The 25240-nt window shown below is 48.3% G+C and overlaps 1 protein-coding gene across 1 annotated transcript in view; it reads right to left on the bottom strand.

The window, feature by feature from the left end:
- Positions 1 to 20722, bottom strand: part of Ruvbl1 (RuvB like AAA ATPase 1) — a 30267-nt gene extending 9545 nt beyond the window's left edge. The window contains exons 1-7 of the mRNA XM_052174282.1: positions 20471 to 20722; positions 18234 to 18320; positions 11526 to 11658; positions 5238 to 5389; positions 2417 to 2506; positions 1513 to 1662; positions 101 to 164 (exon numbers count right to left, since the gene is read on the bottom strand). Coding sequence (XP_052030242.1) covers positions 101 to 164; positions 1513 to 1662; positions 2417 to 2506; positions 5238 to 5389; positions 11526 to 11658; positions 18234 to 18320; positions 20471 to 20611 — 817 coding nt within the window. The 5' untranslated portion in view covers positions 20612 to 20722. The remainder of the gene's footprint in view (positions 1 to 100; positions 165 to 1512; positions 1663 to 2416; positions 2507 to 5237; positions 5390 to 11525; positions 11659 to 18233; positions 18321 to 20470) is intronic.
- Between the last annotated feature and the right edge of the window lie 4518 nt (positions 20723 to 25240).

Genomic DNA, 25240 nt, shown 5'->3' with positions numbered 1-25240 from the left:
CCCCACAGGATTGCTCAGAGGTGCACACAGGGCCACTAAGTTTGGCACTCAGGGTCCTGCCCCACTGTAGGCTCTGGGGAAAGGCAGATCACCAGCTTACCTGTGATCTCTGTCTTTTTTGGCTTCATCAACTGGCCCATCATAGACAGAATATCTTGCCCACCCTGGGAAAGAGAAGACGCAGTCAGTCAAAGAAGACTGAATGACCAGCTGTGTAAGGAGGCTACCAAACCTAATTCCCTGCTTCCTATTGGTCCCCAATGTCAACTCACTTAGAGATGCCAACTAAGTCCCCTGGGAAGCACAAGCTTCTATTTTCATGTATGTATGTATGTACGTACGTACGTACGTATGTAAGTACATTTTTTTGAGGCAAGGTTTCTCTGTGTAGCCCAGGGTGTCCTGGAAGTTGCTCTGTAGACCAGGCAGCCTTGAACTTAGGAATTCACCTGCCTCCACCTCCTGACTGCTGGGATTAAGGCGTGGGGCATCATGCCCAGCTTCCTTGATAAGCTCTAAACACAGAGGAACTTGTACAGGCTCCAGACCTCTAGGAATGAAACTCTTTCCATTGGGAGTAGAGTGAACAGGGTGACCTCTTCTCCCACCATATCTTTTAAAATTCGTTACTTCTGGACTATCTACAAAGGACCAAAGCTATGACCCAAAGCTCTGGCAGTCTGTGGCATCTTCCTGGAAGGCCCCTCCTTCTAGGAAGCTGCTCGCTGATGCTCTGTCCCCACACAACTGTTGATGTGCTGCTGACCCCACACTCAGCCTAAAGCAGAGGCTTCTGGGGTCAGTTTGGAGACAGACATCTACCTCCTGAAGGCACTTGCTGGTCTAAGACTGATGTCAACAATCTTGTCAACAAAGCCTCAAGGGGCCCATTCTCCACTGCTGCTGTAGAGGCGGCCTAGGGAGGACGAAGACAAATGCAGCCGGAAAGGAACCAGTAAGGAACATGGGCACCGTGGTGCACTGACTCACACTCCTCAGAACTGTGCTCATGGGAGACCCCTTTCCCACAGTTATCAGTCAAGGTCTAAGTATCTCCTGTTCCTCCAGAGTTGCAGACCTGGGTCTTTAGCTCGAAGCTAAAGGTGGTGAGGCTCTGCTGAGTGGAGGGAGGCCGCAGTTGTGCTGGGCTTTCAGAAACCCCGTGAGGAATCATACAGCACTCATGCCCTCCTGTCAGCACTGCCCAGAGCATGCAGGCACGCGTCACTGCTGGAGAGAAGCCAGGAAGGAAGCTGGCTAGGCTAGCTCAGGGTGGGAGGCTTGGCTGGGAGAAGAAATGGGCCAGGAAATCATCTGTGACTGGTGCACTAGAATGGGAACAAAGGAGGCCTGCGTGGCTCATGCCCATGTTAATTGCTAAACATCACAGAGAGAAAAGGCGCTCCTGCCTCCAAAGTGGCAGCAAGACCGTGCCGATTCATCCCCAGAGCTTCCGAGCAGAGACAAAGGCGAGTGTGCTGCCTGAGTGTGCCCCCACAGCAGCACCAGTACCTGAGGCCGTGCATTAGCCACATCCAGGTCATGCAAGGTCACATCCTGGATGATCTCCTTCTTCTTGTGCACGTCCCCCTTTGGCAGAGGGACGTACTCTTCAGCTTCAAGGTCAAACTCTGTGGCATAGGTGTCACACCTGCCTTGCCTCTGTAGACAGAAAGACATGAATGCTGTGTGGGTTTTCACTGCCCAGTCCCCAAATGGCAGAGAGCTCAGTGAGATAGAGATTTGCTTCCCAACTGCAGCCTAGCGACGACAGCCTCCCTGACAACCCCCGGTGTGCCCAACCCCAGTGTGCCCACTGTCCTCTGCCAAGAGAAGGAAGCTATCGGCAGGTTAGAGACACCCGATACTTTCTCCAGAGTCCCCCCAACACCCGTAACTGTACGCAATTCCGATAAAGGGCAAATCCAGCAGATTAACTGGAGACAGCGGGAGCTGCTCAGACTCTTTTGTAGGTGGGTGATTTACTGCTTGATCTCAAGTATTATGCTCATCCATTAAACAGTGAGCACCACTGTACAGGACACTGGGAATCAGATACGGAAAGAATGCCAGCTAACGCCGCATTCCTTCCCACATGCATATATCTTGGGAAGAAAATACCAGAGAGATAAAGGAAGATTAAATACACTGCACATTTCAATTTGAAAATGACTAAAGTTGTTTTGGTCTCTCACCCTGTTCTCCCTCTAAACAGGTCTTAGTATTTCGAACAGACTGTTTTCATGATGAGAAGGTTAAAGAATGAAGATAAGGAAAAGAAACTTTATAATTCGCAGAGGGATAACTCTGCCCTTCCCGTGGCATGGCACCGGGCAGTGCCCACCCTCCTCCAGCACCCAGGTCTTCCCGTGACTCACAAATCAGACATAGTGCTTTGTCCCAAGAAGGACATTACCTTCACAGCTCCACTATTTGCTTCAATGTAAATCACATCTCCAGCCTCTACTCGTTCTTTCTGCAAACTTTCAAAAATACTGGGGTCCAGCTGAAATGAAAACAAGGGTGACTCAGAACTGCAAGGCATATTTGACTTTCTTCTAGCATGCTATCAAGTGCTTCTCTATAGGAGCCTCTCTATAGGATACCCAGAGGGCATCCACCAGTGGGGACCATGTCAGATAGGATAAGGGTGAAGAGTCCAGCAGAGGAGGAGGCAAGTGAACCCACAAGCCAGGCACAGGTTACCAGGCTATCTCTTACCTTCCTTAGCTTCAGAGGCCATAAAGGCTCGGAGACAGGGTTCCAAAGGGTGGCTCTGGCTGCCTTTATATGGATGGTGCTGACCATAGAACCCACAGTCCTATTGTCCCTCCCTGTTCACCTGTCCTATATTCCTCTCCTGCCCTCTATCAGCCCTGGACCTTTCTATCATAGAAATTGCCAGTACTCACTTACCAGGCTGGTTTTCTAACAGGCTCATGATTCTAGAGCCTCGTTTCCTCATCTCCTAAACAGCACTGAGACACAATCACAGATACATAAAACTGAATTTGAGACACAAGCTAGGACCCTCCTGGGCTCTGAGTCAAATGCCGGTGTTCAGGACCTGCCTGTAGGTACACGAGCAGACTGGCATGCATAGGCCTGCTGCTTCCCTGGGCTCCCAAGACCCATGCCCTTGGCTACTGACATTCTAAAACAGTATCTTTTAGATACATCTCTCAAGGCTAAACTTCAAACAGAGCTGTTACTCTGCAGTTGTAGTGGGGGAAACTGGAGCTGTATTCTAAATTAATTAAAGAGTTAAAACCCAGCACCAGGTGGAAGGCACCCAGGAAAGCATGCTCTATTGCTCCATTTCTGTGAGGTGTCCCAACAGTAGGCCTACAGAAGTCTATAGTTTAGTGGCTGCCCGGGCTAAGGATGGGGCTGGGAGGCACCATCAGTGGCTGGAGGTTTCTTCAGGAGGTGATGGAAATAGTCTCAATTTAGACTGTGGTGATGATGGTTGTGTGACTGTATGTTAAAATCCCTTAAGATGCATACTTAAAAGCAATGAACTATATTTTACATCTGACCTCAATGGAGCCCCGGAACACTTAGCACCTCAGCTGCAAAGCTAGACTAGACCTTGCTGCTGGGTGAGAGGGGCTGCCAGCTCAGCACTGCTGTAGCAGGACAATGGGCACCAAGTGTACAAGGCAGACCGGTAGTAGACTGAACACTACCCTTTGAACAAACTGAGACAAGCCCTTTACACTAGACCACCCACCAAGTTTCTGGTTCCTCTAGACAATATCTACATTTGCTACAAAGTATCTAGAAGTAGATACCTTTGAGACTTTTTTTTTTTAACTTTCCCCTTATTTCCCTCAATAAACTGTCAGGGTGACCTTATGGACAGGTCAAATTTAAGTTGCATGCCAGGCAGTGGTAGCGCACGCCTTTAATCCCAGCACTTGGGAGGCAGAGGCAGGCAGATTTCTGAGTTCAAGGCCAGCCTGGTCTACAGAGTGAGTTCCAGGACAGCCGGGGCTACACAGAGAAACCCTGTCTCGAAAAACAACAACAACAACAAAAATTTAAGTTGCAGGTCTTTTAATATAAAATGCGTTCGTGCGTGTATGATTGTGTCTTCCTCTCAAGTGCTTTTATGCTGGTTAAGTTCCCAAATGAATCAGCTGAAGTGTGATTACTGAAAGGGTGATGCCTCCTACTAGGAAAAGCCTGAGCACTGGGCTCAACAGAAGAGGTCCGCCAGGCAAGCTCCTGGGATGGGATGAAGACCCGTTAGGAAAGAGAAATGGCTCTTTGAAAAAGTGACATTTTTATGTTCTCCATAAAACAGACCAAGAAACAACCTCACAGAATCACAGAACCAGAAACATCAGAGTGAAGTAAAGACAGAAATTACCCAGTTGATCTAGCAGCTTCGATGAAAAGCTGAGTCCTGAGCCCAAATGACTTCTTGGGTTGTACAGTAAGCTGCAAGGCAGACAGCATAACTGCTGAGAGCAGAGCTGACCTGCCGTGAGCCCTGGCCCCCATGAGCAGCAGCATGTACCTCTACGAGCTTTGGTATGTGTCCACACATGACTGACAGTATGACTGAAGCTGTCAGCATAGGCCCAACCCACTCTCAAGGAGGGTGTGATGACATTCACCAGTCCTCATGTTAGTAACCAGTGCAGAGCTATGGCAGACATGGGTTTTACCCCCAGGACTCTGTGAGAGAAGCAATTAGCACTCCCAGTTAACAAACAGCTGCTCAGAGACCATGCTGCTTCATGAACCTTTGACCTTACAGTTTATCCCAAGCCTCCAGGCCTGAAGGATGACAGAAGATGCAAGAGTCAGACACAAAGTCCTCCTCAGTACACTGCAGCCTTTGAGCTTCGCCCAGGGAAGCCTAGCAGGAGCTGCCGAGACCCTGTGGCCCCGAGCTGTCTGCTCAACAAGTCGGACAGATCCCTCTTAGGCGCTGCTCTCTGGGCACCAGGCTAAGACCTCGGTTACGGGGTAGCATACGGAATGTGGGCTGGCAGAGGCATGCTCCCCACACACCCAGCAGCTCATTCTAATGTACGTGTGTGGTTTTCTAGAAGGAAGAGAAGTAATGGCTACTGAATCTTCATGGTATGTCTTGCACCATGTCCTGTTCTGTGACTTAACACCCAGCAATGACCTAGCAGCTGACAGCCACCGTGCACAGACCCGGGACACCTTTCAGAGCCACACGGCACTAGGGAGTAAAGGTAAGAGCGCCACACACTCACCTTCAGCTGTTTGGTTCCTTTGGCAGTCTTGAGCCCTATAATTACGTGGCTGATAGTTTTGCCATACCCTCCCATGGGGTTCTCTGTCTCACAGGGAGTGAGCTCTGTCACCTCCCCTTCATAAACCTCCTTAGTTTCCTTTATCCGCAGCCCTGAAAGAGATGGCAAATGGGCTATGAGAGATAGAACCATTTCTCAGTAATACTTTTTTCTCACACACCTACATCCCAAAACTCTTAGTCATAAACATCTGTGATAAACCAACCTTCATAATAGAGGCGGAAGGAGATCACTGTGGACAGAAAAATAGTAGAGGCACAAATGCAAACTGGAGGGGCTGTGGAGAGCAGGAGAGAGAGCTGACTGCTCAACCTGAAAGATTGATTAGGCATTGGGTGCCCTGGAATTGGGTTTACAGGCAGCTGTGAGTCACCCTGCATGATTACAGAAACTAAACTCAGGTCTTCTGTAAGAGTAGCACAAGACTGAGCCACTCCCATAATCTCCGATTTCAACCTAAAAAAAATTTTAAAAACACTTATTTTGTTTAGGCACAAATGTGTGTAGGAACAGGAATGTTATGTGTGGAAGTGAGAAGGCAAGTTGTCTGTCATTTCTCCCTTTCTACCAAGTGGATTCTGGGAGTTGACTGAAGGTAATTAAGTGTGTACCTTTAACCACTCAACTACCTTAACTGCCCTTGAGTGTTGGATCTCTGGAACTCAAATGGTGAAAGGAAAGGTTCAATTTTTAGTTCTGTTGACTATGCTTACACCATGGTATGTGCATATGCTAACACGGTCTCAAGCATATGCATTTATTTATTTTTTTACTTTATGTATATTGGTATTCTGCCTGTTTGTGTGTATGTGTCAGGGTGTCAAGATTCCCTGGAACTGGAGTTACAGACAGTTGTGAGCTATTATATGGGAGCTGGGAACAGAACCCAGGTCCTCTGGAAGAGCAGCCAATGCTCTTAACTGCTAAGCCACCTCTCCAGGCCTGATCTTAAACTTTTTTTTTCTTGATCTTAAACTCTTAATCCTCCTGCCTCTACTTCCCCAGTCCTGAGATTATACATATATGCTGTTACATCCAGCCCTGTACTTAACTTGTGATAATGTTAACAGAATGTTGTATAGGGAAGATTCAGCTGCGTGAGGAACCTCACTGGGAAGAAATGAGGAGGCACATGTGACACACACATGCATGCATGCACGCACGCACGCACCAGAAGCCTTATCTACAGTTTGCTTGAAGGGACTGATGAAGCCTTATGCCAGTCCAATTGTGAGCTGAAGCTGGTGGCAGCGTACTTGATGACTTTTGTACATTTTCATGGTTAAGTTAAAAAGAAAAAGCAAACACTACTCCCAACCTCCAGCGAGAATGCTAACAGTAGAAAGGCATTTGATTCCAAGAATTTGGTTCTGAAAAGCTACATAAGGTCTATGTTCTGCTGATGGGAATGTAGGGTAGCATGGTAGGACATCCATCCACCCTTGGGTGTATGGCCAGAAGCAGGGGACAGGCATAGCTAAGTGGCACCGGCACTAATGATCACTGTGGCATCACAACTGCCACGCAGTCTGTCAACAGTGGAAGAGAAAATGAAGTTATGGCACGCTCACACGGGCTCCTAGCAGTGAAAAGGTTATGGCTTCATGCAACAGTACAGATGAATCTTAACAGAGAACACACTGGGAAAGACATCATCAGGGCAGAAGAAAAATAAATGTGAAGTCCAAAAGCAGGTGTGACTTCTCTACAGCGTGAGAAATGAAGACCATTCCTCATGTGGAAAGCGACAATGACTGAGAACATGGATGTTCTCTTGTCTTTCTGCAGTTTATAAGGTAAAGTAGAAGCCAGCGCCGCTGTGGGACCTGGTGAGGGAGGAGCAGACAGCGCTGAGGACGCCGCTCTGAGGACACCGCTCGGCTTCCGGCTCTTCGGTCATGGTTATCACTTCCATATCCACTTAAGGGACGCTGCCCTCCCTCAGCCCACCGTATGTACCGTCACCATCCGCTCCAAGTGTCAGAAGCTCTGCAGAAGAGTCTAAAGTCAGGCTCAGCAAAGCTCCAGCAGAGAGTAAACAATGCCCATTCTTCTTACAGAGTGGGCATGATGGCTGCTTCTGATCGAAGGATGCCAGTTCCTGGCACTCCTCTACCTGTCTGATATGGAAATCTCACAAGGCTACACTGGCAGGGTGTGAACGCTCTATCACCTCTCCATCTCAAATGTGGCCATTACCTTATCATGAGCTCAGTGCCAGCTTTCTCCCAGAAACCCAATCAGGACAGTCCAGTCCACCATCCACCTGATAGCCTACAAATGGAGGCGTTGGAACAGCCCCAAGCAAGGGCCAAACGGCTGCTTTATTTACCCAATTCTCAGCTCCTGAGTACTGGGAACAGAGTGCAACGGAGGCCTATGACAACCCAGGAACTGTCCTTTTGAGTGAGCTTACAACAAATCTTATGCATCCCCTGGGAGCAGCTCCCTTGACTGCAACCCAAATTCCTGCAGGAGGGGCAGAGGCCGCCCACTGTTCACTGGTGCCTCTATTTGTTAGCGCTGCTCTGTGCTGACAAGCAGGCAGGGGTGTGGGTGACAGACAATGAGACCTGCTGTTTGCTAGAAAAAGGCCGAGCGGTGCTATCTCTGGCAGAAATGACACAAATGACGGGTTTCATCTGCTGGCTCAGGTTTCTGACCCCCTGACAGGGACCTTCATCACATCAAGGAAATAGCACAGACTCCTGGCTTTTCATTTCTGGTCAGTATACAGTTTCCCCCCCCCCCAACCCCCTCTGCCAACCTCACTAGAATTCAAAGGCACAGGGCAGAGGGATGAGCAGGCCTCCTTCTGAAGATGGCCTGCCCTTTCATGATATTCAAGAATGGAGAAACTTCTCTTTACCTTGTTCCCATCAACAGATAGGCAACCCCCCTGCCCCCAGAAACTCCAAGCCATGGCCAGGTGCTCAGGTAATTAATCTGCAGTTTTCATGGTTCATCCAAATGCACGATCCTACAAGAGGCTCATATTTTTTTTCCAACCTTGTCAATGTCAGCAAAACATTTTAAAATAAATTTTTAAAACTATCCATATATTTAAAGCAAATGTAGTATCTTGCTATTTAAATAATTAGTGAGTTAAAGGGAACTACAGGGCTCTGGGTGTGAGAAAGGCCTGCAGTCCAGCACTAGGAAAGCGGAAGCAGGAGGACTGAGGTCAAGGCCAGGGAGGCTACAAAGTGAGGCCCTGTCTCAAATGCCAATAGAATAGAATGAAGGGAGGGAGGAGGGGAAAGAGGGAGGAGGGAGGGAAACAGCAGCAGCAGTACATCACAGAAAAAGGAAGTTCCTGGCCCAGTTTTAATCCTACCCAGTTTTACCATACTGAAGTGTGCTGGGTAGGATGTCTGAGCCACAGCTGCTCACCAGGCTGTGGCAAGGAAGGACCCCTAAAGCTCAGCAATTGTGGCAAAATGACAACACAGTGAGACCCCATCTTAAAAATTAAAGGGAGAGAGGAAGGGAGATGGGGAAAGGGTGCAAAGAAGGGATGGAAAACAAAAACAACAAACAAAAAGAACAAAAACTACAGTCAGGCGATGGTGGCACACGCCTGTAATTCCAGCACTTGGGAGGCAGAGGCAGGTGAATTTCTGAGTTCAAGGCCAGCCTGGTCTACAGAGTGAGTTCCAGGACAGCCAGGGCTACACAGAGAAACCCTGTCTTGAAAAACCAGGGAGGGGGGTGGGGGGAGAACAAAAACTATTTCTCAGCAAGATTTCCATGAGCCGCCCCGGCTGCTGTTCAGACCATCAGGAATCCAAGGAGCACACTACCCAACACCACGGGCTGAAGGGACAACGGGGCACAAGAGGCAAAGCTGTCAGCACAGCACACAGCCTGGCTCCACCTGGATAAAAGCTCAGATGCATGAGGCGGACCAACCAGGTAATGCCCACCAACAGCGATACAGTCTTAGCTGTCTTTCACCCAGCAGGAAGCAGATGGGAGAGCCGTGGCCACTGGACACTCGTGGGCCAAGGGGCGCCGGCAGGAGCTCTGCTTCACCGCTCACTTGGGTTCTCACACTGCTACTTCAGAAGGGAGCGCATATTCCAGTAAGAAGCATTCTGTAGTCGTTTGAAAGGCTTACTTTCCTTCTGTCTCTGTGTGTACTCACACAGTGGACGTGTCCTGAGCCACAAGAGGACCTTGGACGCCCCAGAACCGGAGTGCCAGGTGGGTGTGGCTAAGTGCGAGGAACCAAATTCAGGTCCTCTACTAGACCAGCAAAGCTCCTAACCACTGAGCTGCCTCTCCGACAGTTTTGTAGCTTTTAAAACTGCAAGCCAATGTCTCTGACTTAAAATGGGTGCTGGGTGTGGCCTAGTACCCCTAAAAATGAACTTTCTCATAGTGCAAGTAGGAACACGGCAGGATGAGGCCGCATCACCCAGCTTTCGTTAAAGCACTGCTCTCCTTCAAGGCCATCTGTTTCTCCCGTGAACCAGGAAACCTCAGGGGAGTGGGTGCAGCCGCCACCTGCCAGGTCTAGGGCCTCGAGGACTCACACTGACTCTGTATCCGCAACTGTGAACACCCCCCACCATTCGTATTTCCCATCATCTCAAACACAAGCACAGCAGAACCTGGAGCATCTCCTGCCCCCGTCTCTGTGCCCACAACTGACCTTTCTATAAACCCTAAGAACCAACTGTACCATAGACTTCTCCTGAATCTATCCACCCACCCCTCCAGCACCACCCTGCTCAGAGCCCAGTGGGCCTCCTGCCTTGCTCTGTGAGGGGAACTACAGAGCTGGACCAGAGCCCACAGCACCTTACACTCAAGGGAGAGCCCTGACCCTGGCCTATGGCAGCAGACAACCTCCTACCAACCTCTAGTCGTGCACGCACGCACGCACGCACGCATATACCTTACACAAGAGTTTGGCAACCTGAGACAAACAAGTGTCTCTGTCCGAAACCTGCTCTCTCGGCAGATGTGCTGAGGGACACAGATGTTTCAGACACCTGAGCATGCTGTTTTTGAACAGCAAAACCTAAATGTCCATCTTCACAGATGGGCCACCCACAAAGTCAGAGCCCACATTTCCATAGCAATCTGCAGAGACTGAGGAGACCAACAGACACTAGACCAACAGACACTGGGTTAAAGATCACTCTGGAAGGCCTATGGATGAGAGCTAATTCTGGGAGGCCATTCTCTCCCACATCCAGTCTCCAAGCCTGGGCTACAGACAGCAGGCAGACCTGTGCTCCAATCAGCTCTGCCACTTAATAGTCGAGACACTAGCCAAGTTAATTAACTTTCTAAGACTGTTTCTCCAAATGCCAATGCAAACAGAGACGCTTGGCTAGGGGAATGAACAGCCTGGCACTGTAATGGCAGTATAGGCCCTAAGTGGCTGGCATCACAAGTCTCAAAGCTTAGCCAGTGTCCTTGCTTTGACAGGCCACAACTCCTTTGGCCTACCACTAAGGACCAGATGCTATGGCAGTTCACATAAAGAGTGGCTTGAGTCAAAACCATTCAATGGGCAGTGTGGTGGTGGCACCAGTCTTTAATCTCAAGAAGCGAAGGCAAGTGGATCTGAGTTCGGGGCCAGCCTGTTCTATAGAGTGAGTTCCAAGACAGCAAGGGCTACACACAAAAAACCTATTGAATGGACAGCCACTCTCAAAAGCTAGACACAGGCACTAATAAAGTCTGATGCACATGTATACATGTATTTAAAAAGATTTCTTTAGCCAGTGTGGTAGTACATCCCAGCCCTTGGGAGGTGGAGGCGGGAGGCAGGTGGAACTCTGTGAGTTTAGGGCCAGCCTGGTCTACATAGCAAGTTCCAGGCCAACCAAGACTACATAGTGAGATCCTGTCTCAAAAATCACTGTATAGCCACAGCTTTCCCTGAGGAGGTTGGTGTTAAGATCAAACCTGTTGCTCTGCCTATGAAACCACACCCCACCTCTAAGCTACCCTCTGACCCTGACTGACTTCTACTACGTGAAGAAGCCAAGGACCATAACTGGGGTCCACGTGTGCTCTACTGCTGAAGCACTTTGGTCAGAACACTGAGGTCTTGTCATTAACTTGCAAACATACTAACAACGTTAAAAGAGAAGAAACAGCTACAAGCTGTCACAGCATCTTTACAACCAAGAAGCTGCAAGGGACCTGGAGAAGAAAGCCACTTTCCCGACCTCACTCCCCACAGGTGGCCACCCTCCCCACACTCACCAATGGCCCTGCGGAAGTTCTCCATCAGCACCTCTGTCTTCTTGATCTCAGTTGAGTACACTTCGCTACCCACCATCGGGCAGAAAGGGACCTTACTGCCCAGCTCCTGGGCAATAGCAAGAGCCAAGGCTGTCTGCAGAAGACAGGAAGGAGAAGACATTTGCTTTAGTGGTAGAAATGGTCATTCAGCCAGGCAATGGTGATACATGCCTTTAATCCCAGCACTTGGGAGGCAGAGACAGGGGGATTTCTGAGTTCGAGGCCAGCCTGGTCTACAGAGTGAATTCTAGAACAGCCAGGGCTATACAGAGAAACCCTGTCTCAAAAAAGAAAAAAAGAAAAAGAAAAGGGTCATTCAGACAGAGGTGTGGGTGATTAAGAGAGGATCTGGCAGGAACAGTGCTGTCCTGTTCTCTACCTCCACAGGCATGTGTCAGGGTCTGAGGGTCTCTGTGCACTCTTTGCATAGCCCACCCAGCCTGGATCACCATCACACTTAGAAGCTATTCCCCAGTACAGGCCTGATTGCAAGTGCTTCACATGAACCTCACATCTAAGCGATTCCACTGTCTTTCCCACTCGACCAAGGAGGAAACAAAGACAGTTAACACACAGCCTGGGTGCCACAGCCTAGAACAGGCACTTGGACTGCAGTGGTGTCTCTGAACAGGTTCTCAGCAGAAACAACACCACCTTCCTGACTGCTCTCTCAACCTCAGACAGCATCCAGCCTGTCTGCTCAGGCCACAGTGAGGCCCGACACACCACTTCCTACTTACTATGGTCACACAGAACCACCACAAACACCAGCATACAGGCCAGCGGAAATCAGCACTGAAGGGAGGCATCACTTGATGTCCATTTTATGTTAAGTGGCCATAGGAGAACGAAACCTGAGGCAGACTTCTGTGGTGTGGCGCATTCGCATGCTCTGTGAGACACAAATGGCTGCTGGTCACCCAGCTTCAGGGGGCAGAGATGACGCAAGACCATACACAGGAGAGAGAGATCTGTAGAAAATATGAAAGACAAACGCCGAAATCGACTGAAAGCATTCACAGATACTGCAGCCTCTGAGGCTGGCGACCTGACCAGAGAGAGCGCTGAGGCAGCGTCCAAGTGACCTGCCAGTGGTGCTCTTCCTCCTTTCAGTCCCTTGGTGAGTTTCAGGATGGCAGAATCTGGCAGCAAGTGAACGTACAGTGAAGTGCATGAAGAAGGAGCCCTGAGACAGAACTGGACAGTAGTGCTAACTCTGGGGCGGTTCAGAGTAACCTCAGCCCTGGGCAGCACTGGAGACCTGGTCAGTCACATCAAAGATTAAAGTACTAGGCTAGATTCACGTAGCAAACAAGTTGCCCACAAACTAGTTCTACGTACTTCTCATCAGTAGCAGCAGCAGGTGCCTCCCTACTGCAGCCCCCTCAGCCCCAGAGCATCTGGGAACACACCTGCCACTGCCTCAGCCCAAGTACACGCCTGAGTTTGTGAACCCAGGGCAGACAACGTTAACACTGATATTCTAGGAGCAAGGCGGAGATGTCTAGACTGTGACAGGGTAGAAATATAGAAGACTGCATTCTGACAGGAAACATGGGTAGGGGCTAGGGGCAGCCTGTCCACGCCTACCCTAATCCTGCCCGTTTCCTAGTCACTCTGTCTCTCCTAAGTAGCTCCACAGACCTCAGTTCTCCATCCTTGGCCTCGATGACCCAGAGTGCCCTCATGCACTCCACCAGTCCCTTCCCTTCCAGCCTAATTCAGAAGTGGCCGTGCAATGCTTGGTGCCTACACGGGGAACACTGAGGGGAGTGCTTCACACTCGCAGTTTCCTCTGGTGAAGAAGCCCAGCAGGTGCCTGCCTAGCCTCCTGTCCACCACTGTAAATGTCTCCCAGACCTCCAGTAGGCCATCAACTTCACGGTCCAGTTTGTTTTCGCCTGCACTGGTTTTAGGTTTTGCTTTGCTGTTTGTTTTAATGATTTCTTTTTGTTTTTGACAGACAGAGTATGGCAGCAAGCTACCATACAGCTGGCCGGCCCGCACTCAGCTGGCCTGGTGCTCTGGCCTCAGCTGCCTGAGTGCGAGCCTGCAGGCGTGCACCTTTGTACCCAGCTCTTGGTTTGTATTTTATAGATTGAGAAACTGAAGCACAGGTTACTCAAGGCCAGACAGCAAGCACACACAGAAGGCAAGCACTGCCCAGAGGCCGTTTCCATGGTGAGCACACCATGTGACTGCCATGCAGCTGCTCCTGAGGGAAGGTTTACTCCCCCTCATCTGGCTGGCCAGGTTTACTTCACTCTCATCTGAAGGGTCGCTTTCTAGGGTCCAAGCATTCGTCTCACTATAAAGAGTGTGAGGCCTTCAGGAAAGGAGCTACATCAGTACAGTAAAGGTGCCCTGCCTCTCCACGAAGCGAAGAGGCCTCATCTTGAGGCACACTACCAATCTCTCCTCAGACGGCACATGCCTTCACACCTATCAAACCAGATAAGCTTACAAAGTAAGGCCAAGGACTGAGTTCCTGACATTTCCTCAGAGAATACTGTGGCAGTATCACACAGGAATAAGAGATTTCCATGAGAGCCACATGGCACCAACTCCACAATAAATCTAGGGGTCCACAAAGCACCCGACATACAAGAACCATGACAACTTCTGCCATGAAAGTCTGCAGGCTGTAGCTACCGACAACACACAACATTAAAACAGAAACTCCTGAATAGAAACAGGTCCATAAAAGGCAAAAAAGATGAGTCACCAGGAAACCTAAGGTACAAGACATGCACCTATTGGTTCAGTCCTAGCTCCAAGGGAGTTCAAATCCCCTGGGGCGGGCACACACGCATGCAGACACACACACAACTAACTGTGCTAGACCCCATAGTACAGAAACCTACAGAGCGGAGCTCCTCACTAACCTCTGAAGAAACCCACAGTCTGAGGAAATGCAAGAAGCCTCTTAGATTTGCCATACCCAACTCCACAAGCAAAATTTAAAAAATAATAAAAAAAAAAAAAGGGCAGGGGGCAGTTTTCCTAAATAAGGCACAGAGTGTCTCCCACCCCAAGACAGATTTTTGAAGGGAAAAAACAAAACAAAAAATGACAAGTTTTGGGGGTAGAGGCAAGAGTCAGAGAGGCACCATAGGACAGCTATGAAGACTTCAACAAAGCCAACCGCTCGGGATGTTTCAAAAATGTCAGTGTTGCCACACACTTTTGGTCCCAGCTCAAAGGAGTCAGAGGCAGATGAATATCTGAGTTGTGGGCCAGCCTGGTCTACAGAGTGAGTTCAGGATAGCTGTGGCTATACAGAAAAACCGAGGGAGAGGGGGTTAGGGGGTTGGGTTGGGCTGGGGAATGCAAAATGGTGGGGGCAGCAACTCTTCTAAATGAAAGGAAGATAAAGAGACAGAGTCATTACTGCTGGGTCTTGACTTTCTCTTCAGAGCCACTAGACATATACACAGCGGGCAGTCTGAATTTTATAATAAAAGGGAAAAACTGAAGAACTTGAAGAACCCTCTTTTGTCACTGTGTGTACATATGTGGGGAGGGGGGTACACATGTGTGTAAAGGCCAGAGGCTGGCCCTGGGTATTGTCCTCAGTCACTCTCTACCTTTTTTTAATGTGTACACATGTGTGTCTGTGAGTACACTACATGCGTTCACATGTCCACAAAGGCCAAAGCAGTCATCCAAACCCTAGAGTTAGGGTTTCAGATACTCGTAAGGCGCCCACTGTGAGTGCTGGAAGCAAGCTCAGTTCTCTGGAAGGTCAGCAAGTACCCTAAACTGATGAGTCACCTCCATCGTAACTTCTGAGATAGGGTCTTTCACTGACTCCACCGGACTGGCTAGTCCTCCTGTCCCTGCCTCCTCAGCATTAGGATCAGAGATGAGCGCTACCATTCAACCCTCACGTGTATGTAGCAAGCATGCATCCTACTGTCCATCTCCATCTGTTTGTCATTTTCATTTAAAAATCAAAAGAAAACCAAACAAAAATTAAACTGGTTATTTTCAAAGGCATACTCCGACTGAGCACCAAAGCTCGCCGTAATCCCAGCTACCTGAGAAGCTGAGACAAGAGAACACAAAAACCAAGGCCAGCCTCGGCTACAGAGGAGTTTCTTACCACCGTGGGTCAAGTCAGTGAGACCCTTTCTCAGATGGACAGCTCAGTGGCAGAGCCCTTGCTGCTGTGCCAAAGTCCTGGGGTTCCCGCCCCCCCCCCCAGCACTGCAAAAGCAAAGCACATGAGCCAGGCTTGAGCACGAGCCCCCACAGTGGGCGGGGCTCCCGCATCTGCCCTGAAAGGCAGGCTCCTGACACCGGTCTCTTCCTAGCCCTGCTCCTAACCCTTCTCAGTTAATTATTTTCAGACTATAAAAACTGAAAGAAATATTAACATAAACTTCACATTAGCAGGAGGAGTCAGGTCAGAGGTTAAGATAAGGATGCTGTGGTAAATAGCAGGGAGCTCCATTTTCAAATGGCTCAGAAATAAATAGCAAAGCTCAAAAAAAAAAAAAATAGAATCATCTCCGCAGCTATAAGGCGCAGACAAGCCCAGCACATGAGTCTGTCAGACCTACTCCTTCCACTTCTCAACTTTAATCCAACTGACAGTGCGGGACGGGACGGTTCCTTATTCCAGTTAAAGTCCCTGGAAGATGTTCAGCATGTCTGGCCATTAGCACCGAGGATGAAAAATGTAGGTTGAAATTTTCCAACTTTGACTTCAACAAAGAAAATGGACAAAGAAAAGAGCTGAGGATGTTTCAGAACAGATCAGAGACATCATACTGATGTTTAAGAAAGCACGATTCACATCAAGACAGAAAAAAAAAAATCAACCTTGTTGAGTGAAGCGCTAAAGCAAAAACATCTCCAGAGCATCCAGAAGGAAAAGGAAAGACTCATATACATTTCTAAACACACAGGGAAGAAACCCTGACAGAGCACTGTACCCAGCACAAACATTCTCAACACAAGGACAAGGCTAGGCCTGGCAGTTCACGCCTGTAAGCCCAGCTCTGAGGATTTCCAACTGACAACAGTGAAGACATGCATTTTATCTTCACGTCTGAGGCCAGCCTGGGCTATATGAGACCTTGTCTCAAACAACGACCACCACCAAACAAGAGAACAGGATCTTTCCCACTAACAAACCTATAAAAGACTTCCAGCCGATGCACTTTAGGAAAACAACCGGACAGAGAGGGAAGGCAGGAGCAAGACATCAGACCTGAGAAGCAGATGGCCCACGCCATGGACAAGCAAGTGCCGCCATGGAGAGGCCGCTGAGCGCACTGTAAAGGGTCAATCTGTTACTAGCACTGCTTCTCCCTCCTCAGTCAGAGCCCTGTGTAAGACATCCCTGCAGCTGTCACACGCCTGTAATCCCACCTCGTGAAGCAGGAGGTGGGTCTCTATGTTCAGAACCAGCCTGGTCTACATATCGAGTTCTAGGAGAGCCAGGGCTACCCACCATCTATTCAACAGTTATGATTTCCAAGTAAGAATGAGTTATTCTCTTGCACTGACTTACGGACCGTGGGAGGTGAGGTGTGGGAAGAAAAGAGCCCCGGTGCCCAGTCTCTGTGGCCCCTGTGAGGGGCAACTGAGGCTCAGACTGGGACTCTGGCGACTCTGGGGAGTATCCCACTAGTCAGGCACGGTGGCTATCACCTGTAATCCTGGCACCTGAGGTAACAGCAGGATGAGCAGCAGTCCAAGGGCACCTGACTACACACCGAGCTTGAGGCCAGGCTGGGAAACATGAAAGACCGTCTCAAAAGAAAACATGAGCGGAGGGTGAGCGAGATGTCTCAGTAGGTAAAGGCACTTGCCGCACAAGCACAGCAACCAGGGTTGGATTCCCAGACACCACAACAGAAGAAGAAAACCAACTCCTGAAAGACGTCCTCTGACCTCTACACATATGGTACACATACATATAATACATATGTGTATGTGAAAGCATGCATATGCATGCTTGTTCTCTCTCTCTCTCTCACACACACACACATACACACACACAGTGAGTGTCCACTCACAATCTCCAACACCATGTCCTCTGGCTAGAAAGCCCTTTCCTTCTCTGCAAGGCCAAGCCTCCACCCCTTTTAAAGGGCAGACAGCAAGCACCAGCCCTCCAGCTTTTCTGGCCACTATGCGGCCTCCTGATCCACTCCAGCTGCATTTAGGACAGGCCAGGACCTTCAGTCAGCACTCAGCAGAACGCCTGTGTTACTGCCGTGACTCCTGGTCTCTCACCTGCAGACTCTGAGCCTCTTGAAGATAAACCAAGCATGTCACTTCTTTGTCCCTTTCCATCCCTCACAGGACACAATGACAGGCAGAATAAGCAGGATCAAAAAGATATCACTGGTTATTTTTTGAGACTCAGATCAACAGAAATGTTATTTCCTAGCAAGGCAAAGGAGACTTGAAAGTAACAATAGGAGCACTCAAGAGACAGTGAGGCCCTCCAAGGAATTTACTCTCTGCTCTGGAGGTAGGACAGGGTGATTTTAATTTTAGACCACAGAATTTATATGTTAAATTGTATTATTGCACATTCATTTAACCAGCCTAGCTAGAGAGAGACTAGTTAAGACATGAATTCAATTGAGCTTAAACATCAATATCATTCTCTTGCATAGCTTAAAAAAGAGAGAGAAAATTAATGAATACCTTGCCAGTTCCAGGAGGCCCTGCCAACAAGACAGCTCTTCCAGCCATTTTCTTGCTTTTGATTAATTCTACTATGACGCCGCATGCCTGCACAAAACAGAAACAATCAGTCAATCTTAAAATATTTCATGGTGGAACCAGTTCAGGACTTGGGCCACACAGCTCGCATGCTCTTTTGAGACAATACAGCTGGATACCGCTGCTGTGGAGTGCAGCAGTGGAGGCGAGGCAGCGAAGCCAAGTGCTCCACCTCACACCAGGCGAGGGCTGCCCCGAAGAGAGAAGGGTAATGAGACAGTGAGACGCTGAGTGGCTATGGACAGCTGGGGAGGGAGCTTTCTCATACACTGTATACAATACTTAAAGCCCTGGGCAGAAATCTACATTTCAAGCAAAAATTGCAAATTCAAAATAACCAAAACAGAAGTTTGGTATGCCTGAGGGACAGAATGTTGTAGCAGCCAAAGTATAGTGACCAGAATGGAAAGGGGAGGTTGAGGCAAGCAAAGGCCAGCACAGACCTGGCACTACTTTTTGTTGTTGTTGTTGTTTGGTTTGGTTTGTTTGTTTTGGGACAGGGTTTCTCTGTGTAGCCCTGGCTGTCCCGGAACTCACTCTGTACACCAGACTAGTCTCAAACTCAGAAATCCGCCTGCCTCTGCCTCTCAAGTGCTGGGATTAAAGGTGTGTGACACCACAGCCCGGCGACCTGACACTACTTAACAAAGGAGCAGGGCTGTGCATTCCAGGCCAGTTTGGCTACAGCAACATTATCTAAACAAAAAGGGTATGCTATGAACCCATCCAATTAAAGAACTGGAAAGGGCTGATGAGGAGGCTCAGTGGGTGAGGAGCACCATGACAGCCATAGGACTGCATTGCACGTGCACACATTTTGTCAAATAGGAAAAGAAACAAAGAAATATCAGCTAAGGAAGCCAGGTGTAATGCCCCATGCCTTTAATCTTAGCACTTGGGAGGCAGAGGCAGGCAGATCCCTGTGAACTCAAGGCCAGCCTGGTCTCTAGAGTCCCAGGACAACCAGAGTTGCACAGTGAGACCCTGTTGTGAAAACAAACAAATAAAAATAAATACCAGCTAACATTGCAAGACTAGGAAGGGTAAGATACTGAGTACCAGGGCAGCTGTTGGTGTGAGCAGTCACACAAGAAGCCGGTGCAGAGGCAGGTCCAGAGCAACCTGAAGTCACACACAATCCAGTTTATATCTTTCACCTGAAGGGAGTGGCCTCGGACCTACTTTACCTGCAACCCCTATAAATCACTATTACTCCTCTGAATGCAAGTGTTCAAAACAACTGTACACATGATACAGGCTTGAGGGTAAAGTTTGCTGATGTCTGCGTTAACTCTGAATTGTGACAGTTGACATTCATGAACAGATACACCATAAAGCATCACTGTAAAATGCTAAATGTAGAATTTAGGCACATTGGGATTTACTGTGCAAACACGCCAATGCTTTTGTATGTCTAGAAAGCATCAGACCAAAGGGAGGTTTATTAGACAGTAAGGAAATAAGAAACAATAGACTCAAAGCTTCCTGGCAAATAGAAAGCCTTAAACTACCATTACCTGCTTGCAAGACAAGATGCAAGTGAGCTAGGGTCAAACATTTCCCTTTGGGATACACAATGCTCTTTGCAGGCACTTTCTGTGTGCAAGAGGCTGAGAAAGCAGTCTTCACCACAAGTAAAAAGCAAGTTTTTGTAGACACTGAGCCTCTGCAGAATTCAGAGTGGAGGAGGCTGGAGAAATGGGAAGAGTACTGATTTGGGGTGGGGTGGGATGGGTGGGGGGGGGGTGGGGTGGGGGTGAAGGAGGAATACCAGCCTCATTACTGCTGACCTGGAAGGTGGTTAAGCCGCCTGACCCACCTTTAACTTCTTCGTATGCAAAACAGAACTGACCGGGTGTGACTTTAAGAAGACTGAACTGGAAACGCTGGAGTGCCTGGATGGGGACTAGGTCTGTTCCTCCTCACCGCTCCACTTAACAGATCAGCTCCCAGGTCCAAAGAACCCAGATCAACTCTGCAAACTTAGTCAATTCTATACTTAACCCCACAGCCTTCCACTGTGTTTCCGGTAAGGCCTATTTTGCGTGCTGTGACCCGCAAAGGATGCAACCTTTGCTCGCTAGTGTGATCCTCACTTCTCAGATCTTAGTGGGTCCCGGTCCCGCAGCCCAAGCTTCGCGCACACGCCCCACGCCCACCTCTCTCGCGTTCTCCTGGCCCACGAGCCCGGAGGCCGCCTGCTTGGCCAGGCCGCTCTCGTCCAGCCCCAGACCCTTCACGTGGCTGTGGGAAGCGATGCGCTGCGTCTTCGTGGTGCTCTTCACCTCCTCAATCTTCATTTTGCCGAGTGTCTGGAGACGCAACCTGCGTGGAGGGGTAGGAACTACGGCACGCCAGGCGCCTGGGTTACCACGCGGCCGTTACTAGGCCGCTCTCCGAGTCCCGCCTTTATTAGTATATCATTGGTGGAAGCGAGAAGGCTTCGCTTTCGATTGGCTAAAAGCTATGCTGGTCGGCAGCTGCTGGTTTCACCCACCAACTTCCGCCTGTGTCACAGGGTAAGTTGCCCCGGGGCAGGCATTTCCTGCCCTGGCCAGGTTTGACCCGGGAACTGCCAAATACTTAAGCACTATTAATGTGAATGGCAGGTTTTCAGTTATAAACACCTTTATTTTTTTTTCCTTTTTTTGTATTTTTTAGGCTTTACACATGAAATACTTTCCTCAGAAATTTGATTCATTAGCCGGGTAGTGGTGGCGCACGCCTTTAATCCCAGCACGCCTTTAATCCCTTGGAGGCAGAAGCAGGAGGATTTCTGAGTTCGAGGCCAGCCTGGTCTACAGAGTGAGTTCCAGGACAGCCAGGGCTACACAGAGAAGCCCTGTCTCGAAAATCCAAAAAAAAAAAAAAAAAAAAAAAAAAAAAAAAAAAAAAAAGAAAGAAAGAAAAGAAAAAAAAGAAAGAAGAAAGAAAGAGAGAGAAAAGAAATGTGATTCATTAATGACATAGCTTTTCTAATCTATTCCTTACAAACTCTTCCTCTCTTCCTTGATTACACAGAACATTGAAAGAGGAACAAAGCAGGCAACAGTCATTTTATGAGAACTAAAAATAACATTGTGATAAAATCAATTTTTAAAAATACCTCCTTAAAATTGGGGTCAGAAAGCCCTTAGTCAAAAAAATGCTAGGCAGCAAGGCGGTGGTGGCACATGCCTTTGATCCCAGCACTTGGGAGGCAGAGGCAGGCAGATTTCTGAGTTCAAGGCCAGCCTGGTCTACAGAGTGAGTTCCAGGACAGCCAGGGCTACACAGAGAAACCCTGTCTCAAAAAACAAAACGTGCTAGGCAGAATGATTCTATTTGAATTTGATTCTGTTTCTGTTTGGCATAAGATTAATAGATCAAAAGTTATTTCCTACTACCTGTTACATCAAACAGGTGGCTTCCTATAAAAATTTAATCTCTCTGACCTTTATTTAATTTTCCGTTTTTTACTCTATATTTCTTTTATATTTGGCTTAATAAACGCCTCTTTTAATGCTTATTGTTTCTTTAGAATATGTTTGTGCCAAGGTGAGTTTCTCCTTCACTGACAAACGTTAGAGCTTTCCCAGGTGCTTGGATGTCCCTAGAGAACTCTCAACAGAGCAGCTGCCAACACTCCTCCTGTGCCCACCAAACTATTTAGACACCCCAAGAATGTCCAGAGGGGGCTGCTTAGTCAACCATTGTTCCCACTTTTTTTCCAGAATACACTAGATCCTGAAGGCACTATTCCAGCCAAAGCTTTTCAATCACTTCATGCATTAATTTTGGTCATTACATGCCCAATAAACTTTAAAGAAAAAGAAGGAAGGAAGAAAGGGAGGGAGGGAGGAAGGAAGGAAGGGAGGGAGGGAGGGAGGGAGGGAGGAAGGAAGGAAGGAAGGGAAGGGAAGAAGGAAGGAAAAGGAAAAGATGTGTTTGTGTAAGCCTGGTCTAGAACTCAAGGACCCCCACCTGTTTCTTCCTCCTGAGTTGCTGTGATTAAAGGTGTTGCCCCCATACTCTGATCAGCTATTTTCCCCAGTCTGGAGTGGGTGCAGGTCTCCAGGCAGCCGAACAAACACCACCTATGATTGGTGAAAATATGGTCCTTCGTTTGAATAAGCAGCTGCTCTGTGATTGGTGCAAATAGGGTAGTTCGTTTTCAGGATCTGCCATGTAATGTTTCATTTCATGAAGGGCTGGACTAAGGACAGCAAACACTCTTGTTTACCCTCCCCGACAGTCTGGCCATCTAAGCATGTGTCCCTCACTTATAAGTCAGCCAGGAGATAACCTTCCTGTGCTGTGCAGTGCACAGCTGTGTTGCAACATTAGGCCCATCGTAAGATTTCTCGGTCTTCCCACCTCTATTAATAGTGTTGTGGCCTGAGCCGGTAATCTGAAGAAGACAAGCCGAGAGGCTGCAGCAGTGAGGACAGTGAGGAAAGGCAGCTAGAGAGCTGTAGAGTGACTGGGAACAGAAACGACAAGTGACAGGCAGCAGAGAAACCAGAGGCAGAGATTGCTAGACAAGTTCCATGGAGCGCCGAGTCTTTTTATTATTTTATTTATCTGTGTGGGTGTTTTGCCTACAGGTGTAAATATACCATGCAGTGCCCAAGGACATCAGAAGAGGATGTCAGATCCTCTAGAAAGGAAGTTACAGAAGGTTGTGAGCCACCATATGGGTGTTGGGAATTGAATCTGAGTCCTTTGTAAAAACACCAGTGCTCTTAATTGCAGAGTCGTCTCTCCAACCCAGGGAACTTTAAGTTTTAAGGGTCAACATTTATAACACCAAGCAGGAACCAACACATAAGGAAGAGCTGTGGGTTCCACCACTTGACCTGCTTAGAAACTATAAAGCTGTCAGGTATCATCGCTTCCTGCTAGAAGCTGTTTATAGCAACAGTTGCTATGGGGGCCACAGGTAGTTTAAACCAAGAGTGATGAGCTGCCAACCTGAGTGCCCAGAGCTGGAAGCTTCTGGCAACAGGCAACAGGCCCCTGGCTCTCAGAACTGAAGGTGCAAACCTCTTGCTCTGCCAGTCCAGTCCCTGGGCTATGACTTTCAAGAGTTGGAGACTTCCAGCACTGAAGAACTTTGCACCTACCTAGGATTTCTATCTGAGCAGAGTAGAAGGATTCAGCCATCTTATCGGTTATGGTGGGGACACTTCCTAACACCAAATAACAAAAACTACAGGCTAAAGAAATCCAAAAACTGGCCCAAGCAAGAATACACAACAGATCATCAGAACTGGAACGTCAGGCTTGAAATCCTGTGCCATATTCATTTAATCCCACAACTCAGGGGAGATAATAAGTCTGAAAATATGTTTGGTCAGGTTCCATAGTGATATATTGTTTACCTGCACAACTGTACCTCCATCCATTCAATAGGCAGTTGTTAGCAGCAGTGTGACCCGACACTATAGTACACTCAGAAACAGGTAGGAAATAGCCTTGATGAGTGTGGTGGTTTGAATAGAAATGCCCCCTGTCTTAAGGTTTCTATTCCTACACAAACATCATGACCAAGAAGCAAGTTGGGAAGGAAAGGGTTTGTTCAACTTACATTTCCACATGGCTGTTTATCACCAAAGCAAGTCAGGATTGGAACTCAAGCAGGTCCTGATGCAGGAGCTGATGCAGAGGCCTTGGACAGAACGTTTCTTACTGGCTTGCTTCCCCTGGCTTGCTCAGCTTGCTCTCTTATAGAACCCAAGACTACCAGCCAAGGGATGGCACCACCTGCCTTGATCACTAATTGAGAAAATGCCCCACAGCTGGATCTCATGGAGGCACTTCTGCAATTGAAGCTCCTTTCTCTGTGATAACTCCAGCCTGTGTCAAGTTGACACACAAAACAAGCCAGTACAATTGACCCCTTGTCAACCTGACACACAAACACATCACTATTAAGCCTCAACCCTTACTTTCTTATTCATCCCCAAGATCCAAATAACTTTAAAAGTCACACAGTCTTTACATATTAAAAGTTCAATCCCTTTAAAATGTCCAATATCTTTTAAAATTCAAAGTCTTTTAAAAATTCAAAGTCTCTTAACTGTGGGCTCCACTAAAATACCTTCTTACTTCAAGAGGGGAAAATGTCAGGGTACAGTCAAAATCAAAATCAAACTCCAACTGTCCAATGTCTGGGATCCACTCACAATCTTCTAGGCTCTTCCAAGGGCTTGGGTCACTTCTCCAGCTCTGCCCTTTGTCGCATACACCTTGTCTTCTAGGCTCCAGCCACCCGTATTCCACTACTGCTACTGTTCTTGGTGGTCATCTCATGGTACTGGCATCTCCAAAACACTTCTGTCTTCCGCTGTACCTAGGCTTCACCAATAGCCTTTCTGATAGGCTCTCTTCATGGTGCCAAGCCTCAACTCCTCTGCATGGCCCCTTTAGTCCTAGGGCATCAATTGCAGGCTGTACCTTCACCAATGGCCTTCCCACAGCCTCTCACAGTGCAGAGCCTCAGCTGCTCTTCATGACCCCTTCATGCCTTCAAAACCAGTACCATCTGGGTGACTTACACATTACCACTTCCAGCCACAGCACAAGGTACAACCTTGGCTATCTCAGGAACACAGCCTCTGTGTGCTCTTAGAAAACACTTCCCAAAAGATTTCACCTCCATGATGCTGGTCTCTTCTTAATCACTACTAATGTCTTAGCTCCATCTAACCAGCATCAATAGTTCCAGTAATGCAAAGGTTTTGCTTTAGTAGTTCTAATGTCTTGTTAATCACAGCTGATTCTTCAGCCCCAGCAAACCAAAACCACAGAATCTTCACAATCAAAATAGCAACAGTCCTGATAAGAGTCTTTAATCTTCCCTCTGAAATTTCACAGCCCAGGCCTCCATCTTCTGCACTGTTCTCAACATTGTCTTCCAAACTCCCACAGAACATCCCACCGAGCTC

Source organism: Apodemus sylvaticus, chromosome 2 (genome assembly GCF_947179515.1).
Source record: "Apodemus sylvaticus chromosome 2, mApoSyl1.1, whole genome shotgun sequence".
NCBI classification, from domain to species: Eukaryota; Metazoa; Chordata; class Mammalia; order Rodentia; family Muridae; genus Apodemus; species Apodemus sylvaticus.
This window is presented reverse-complemented; position numbering and strand designations above follow the sequence as displayed.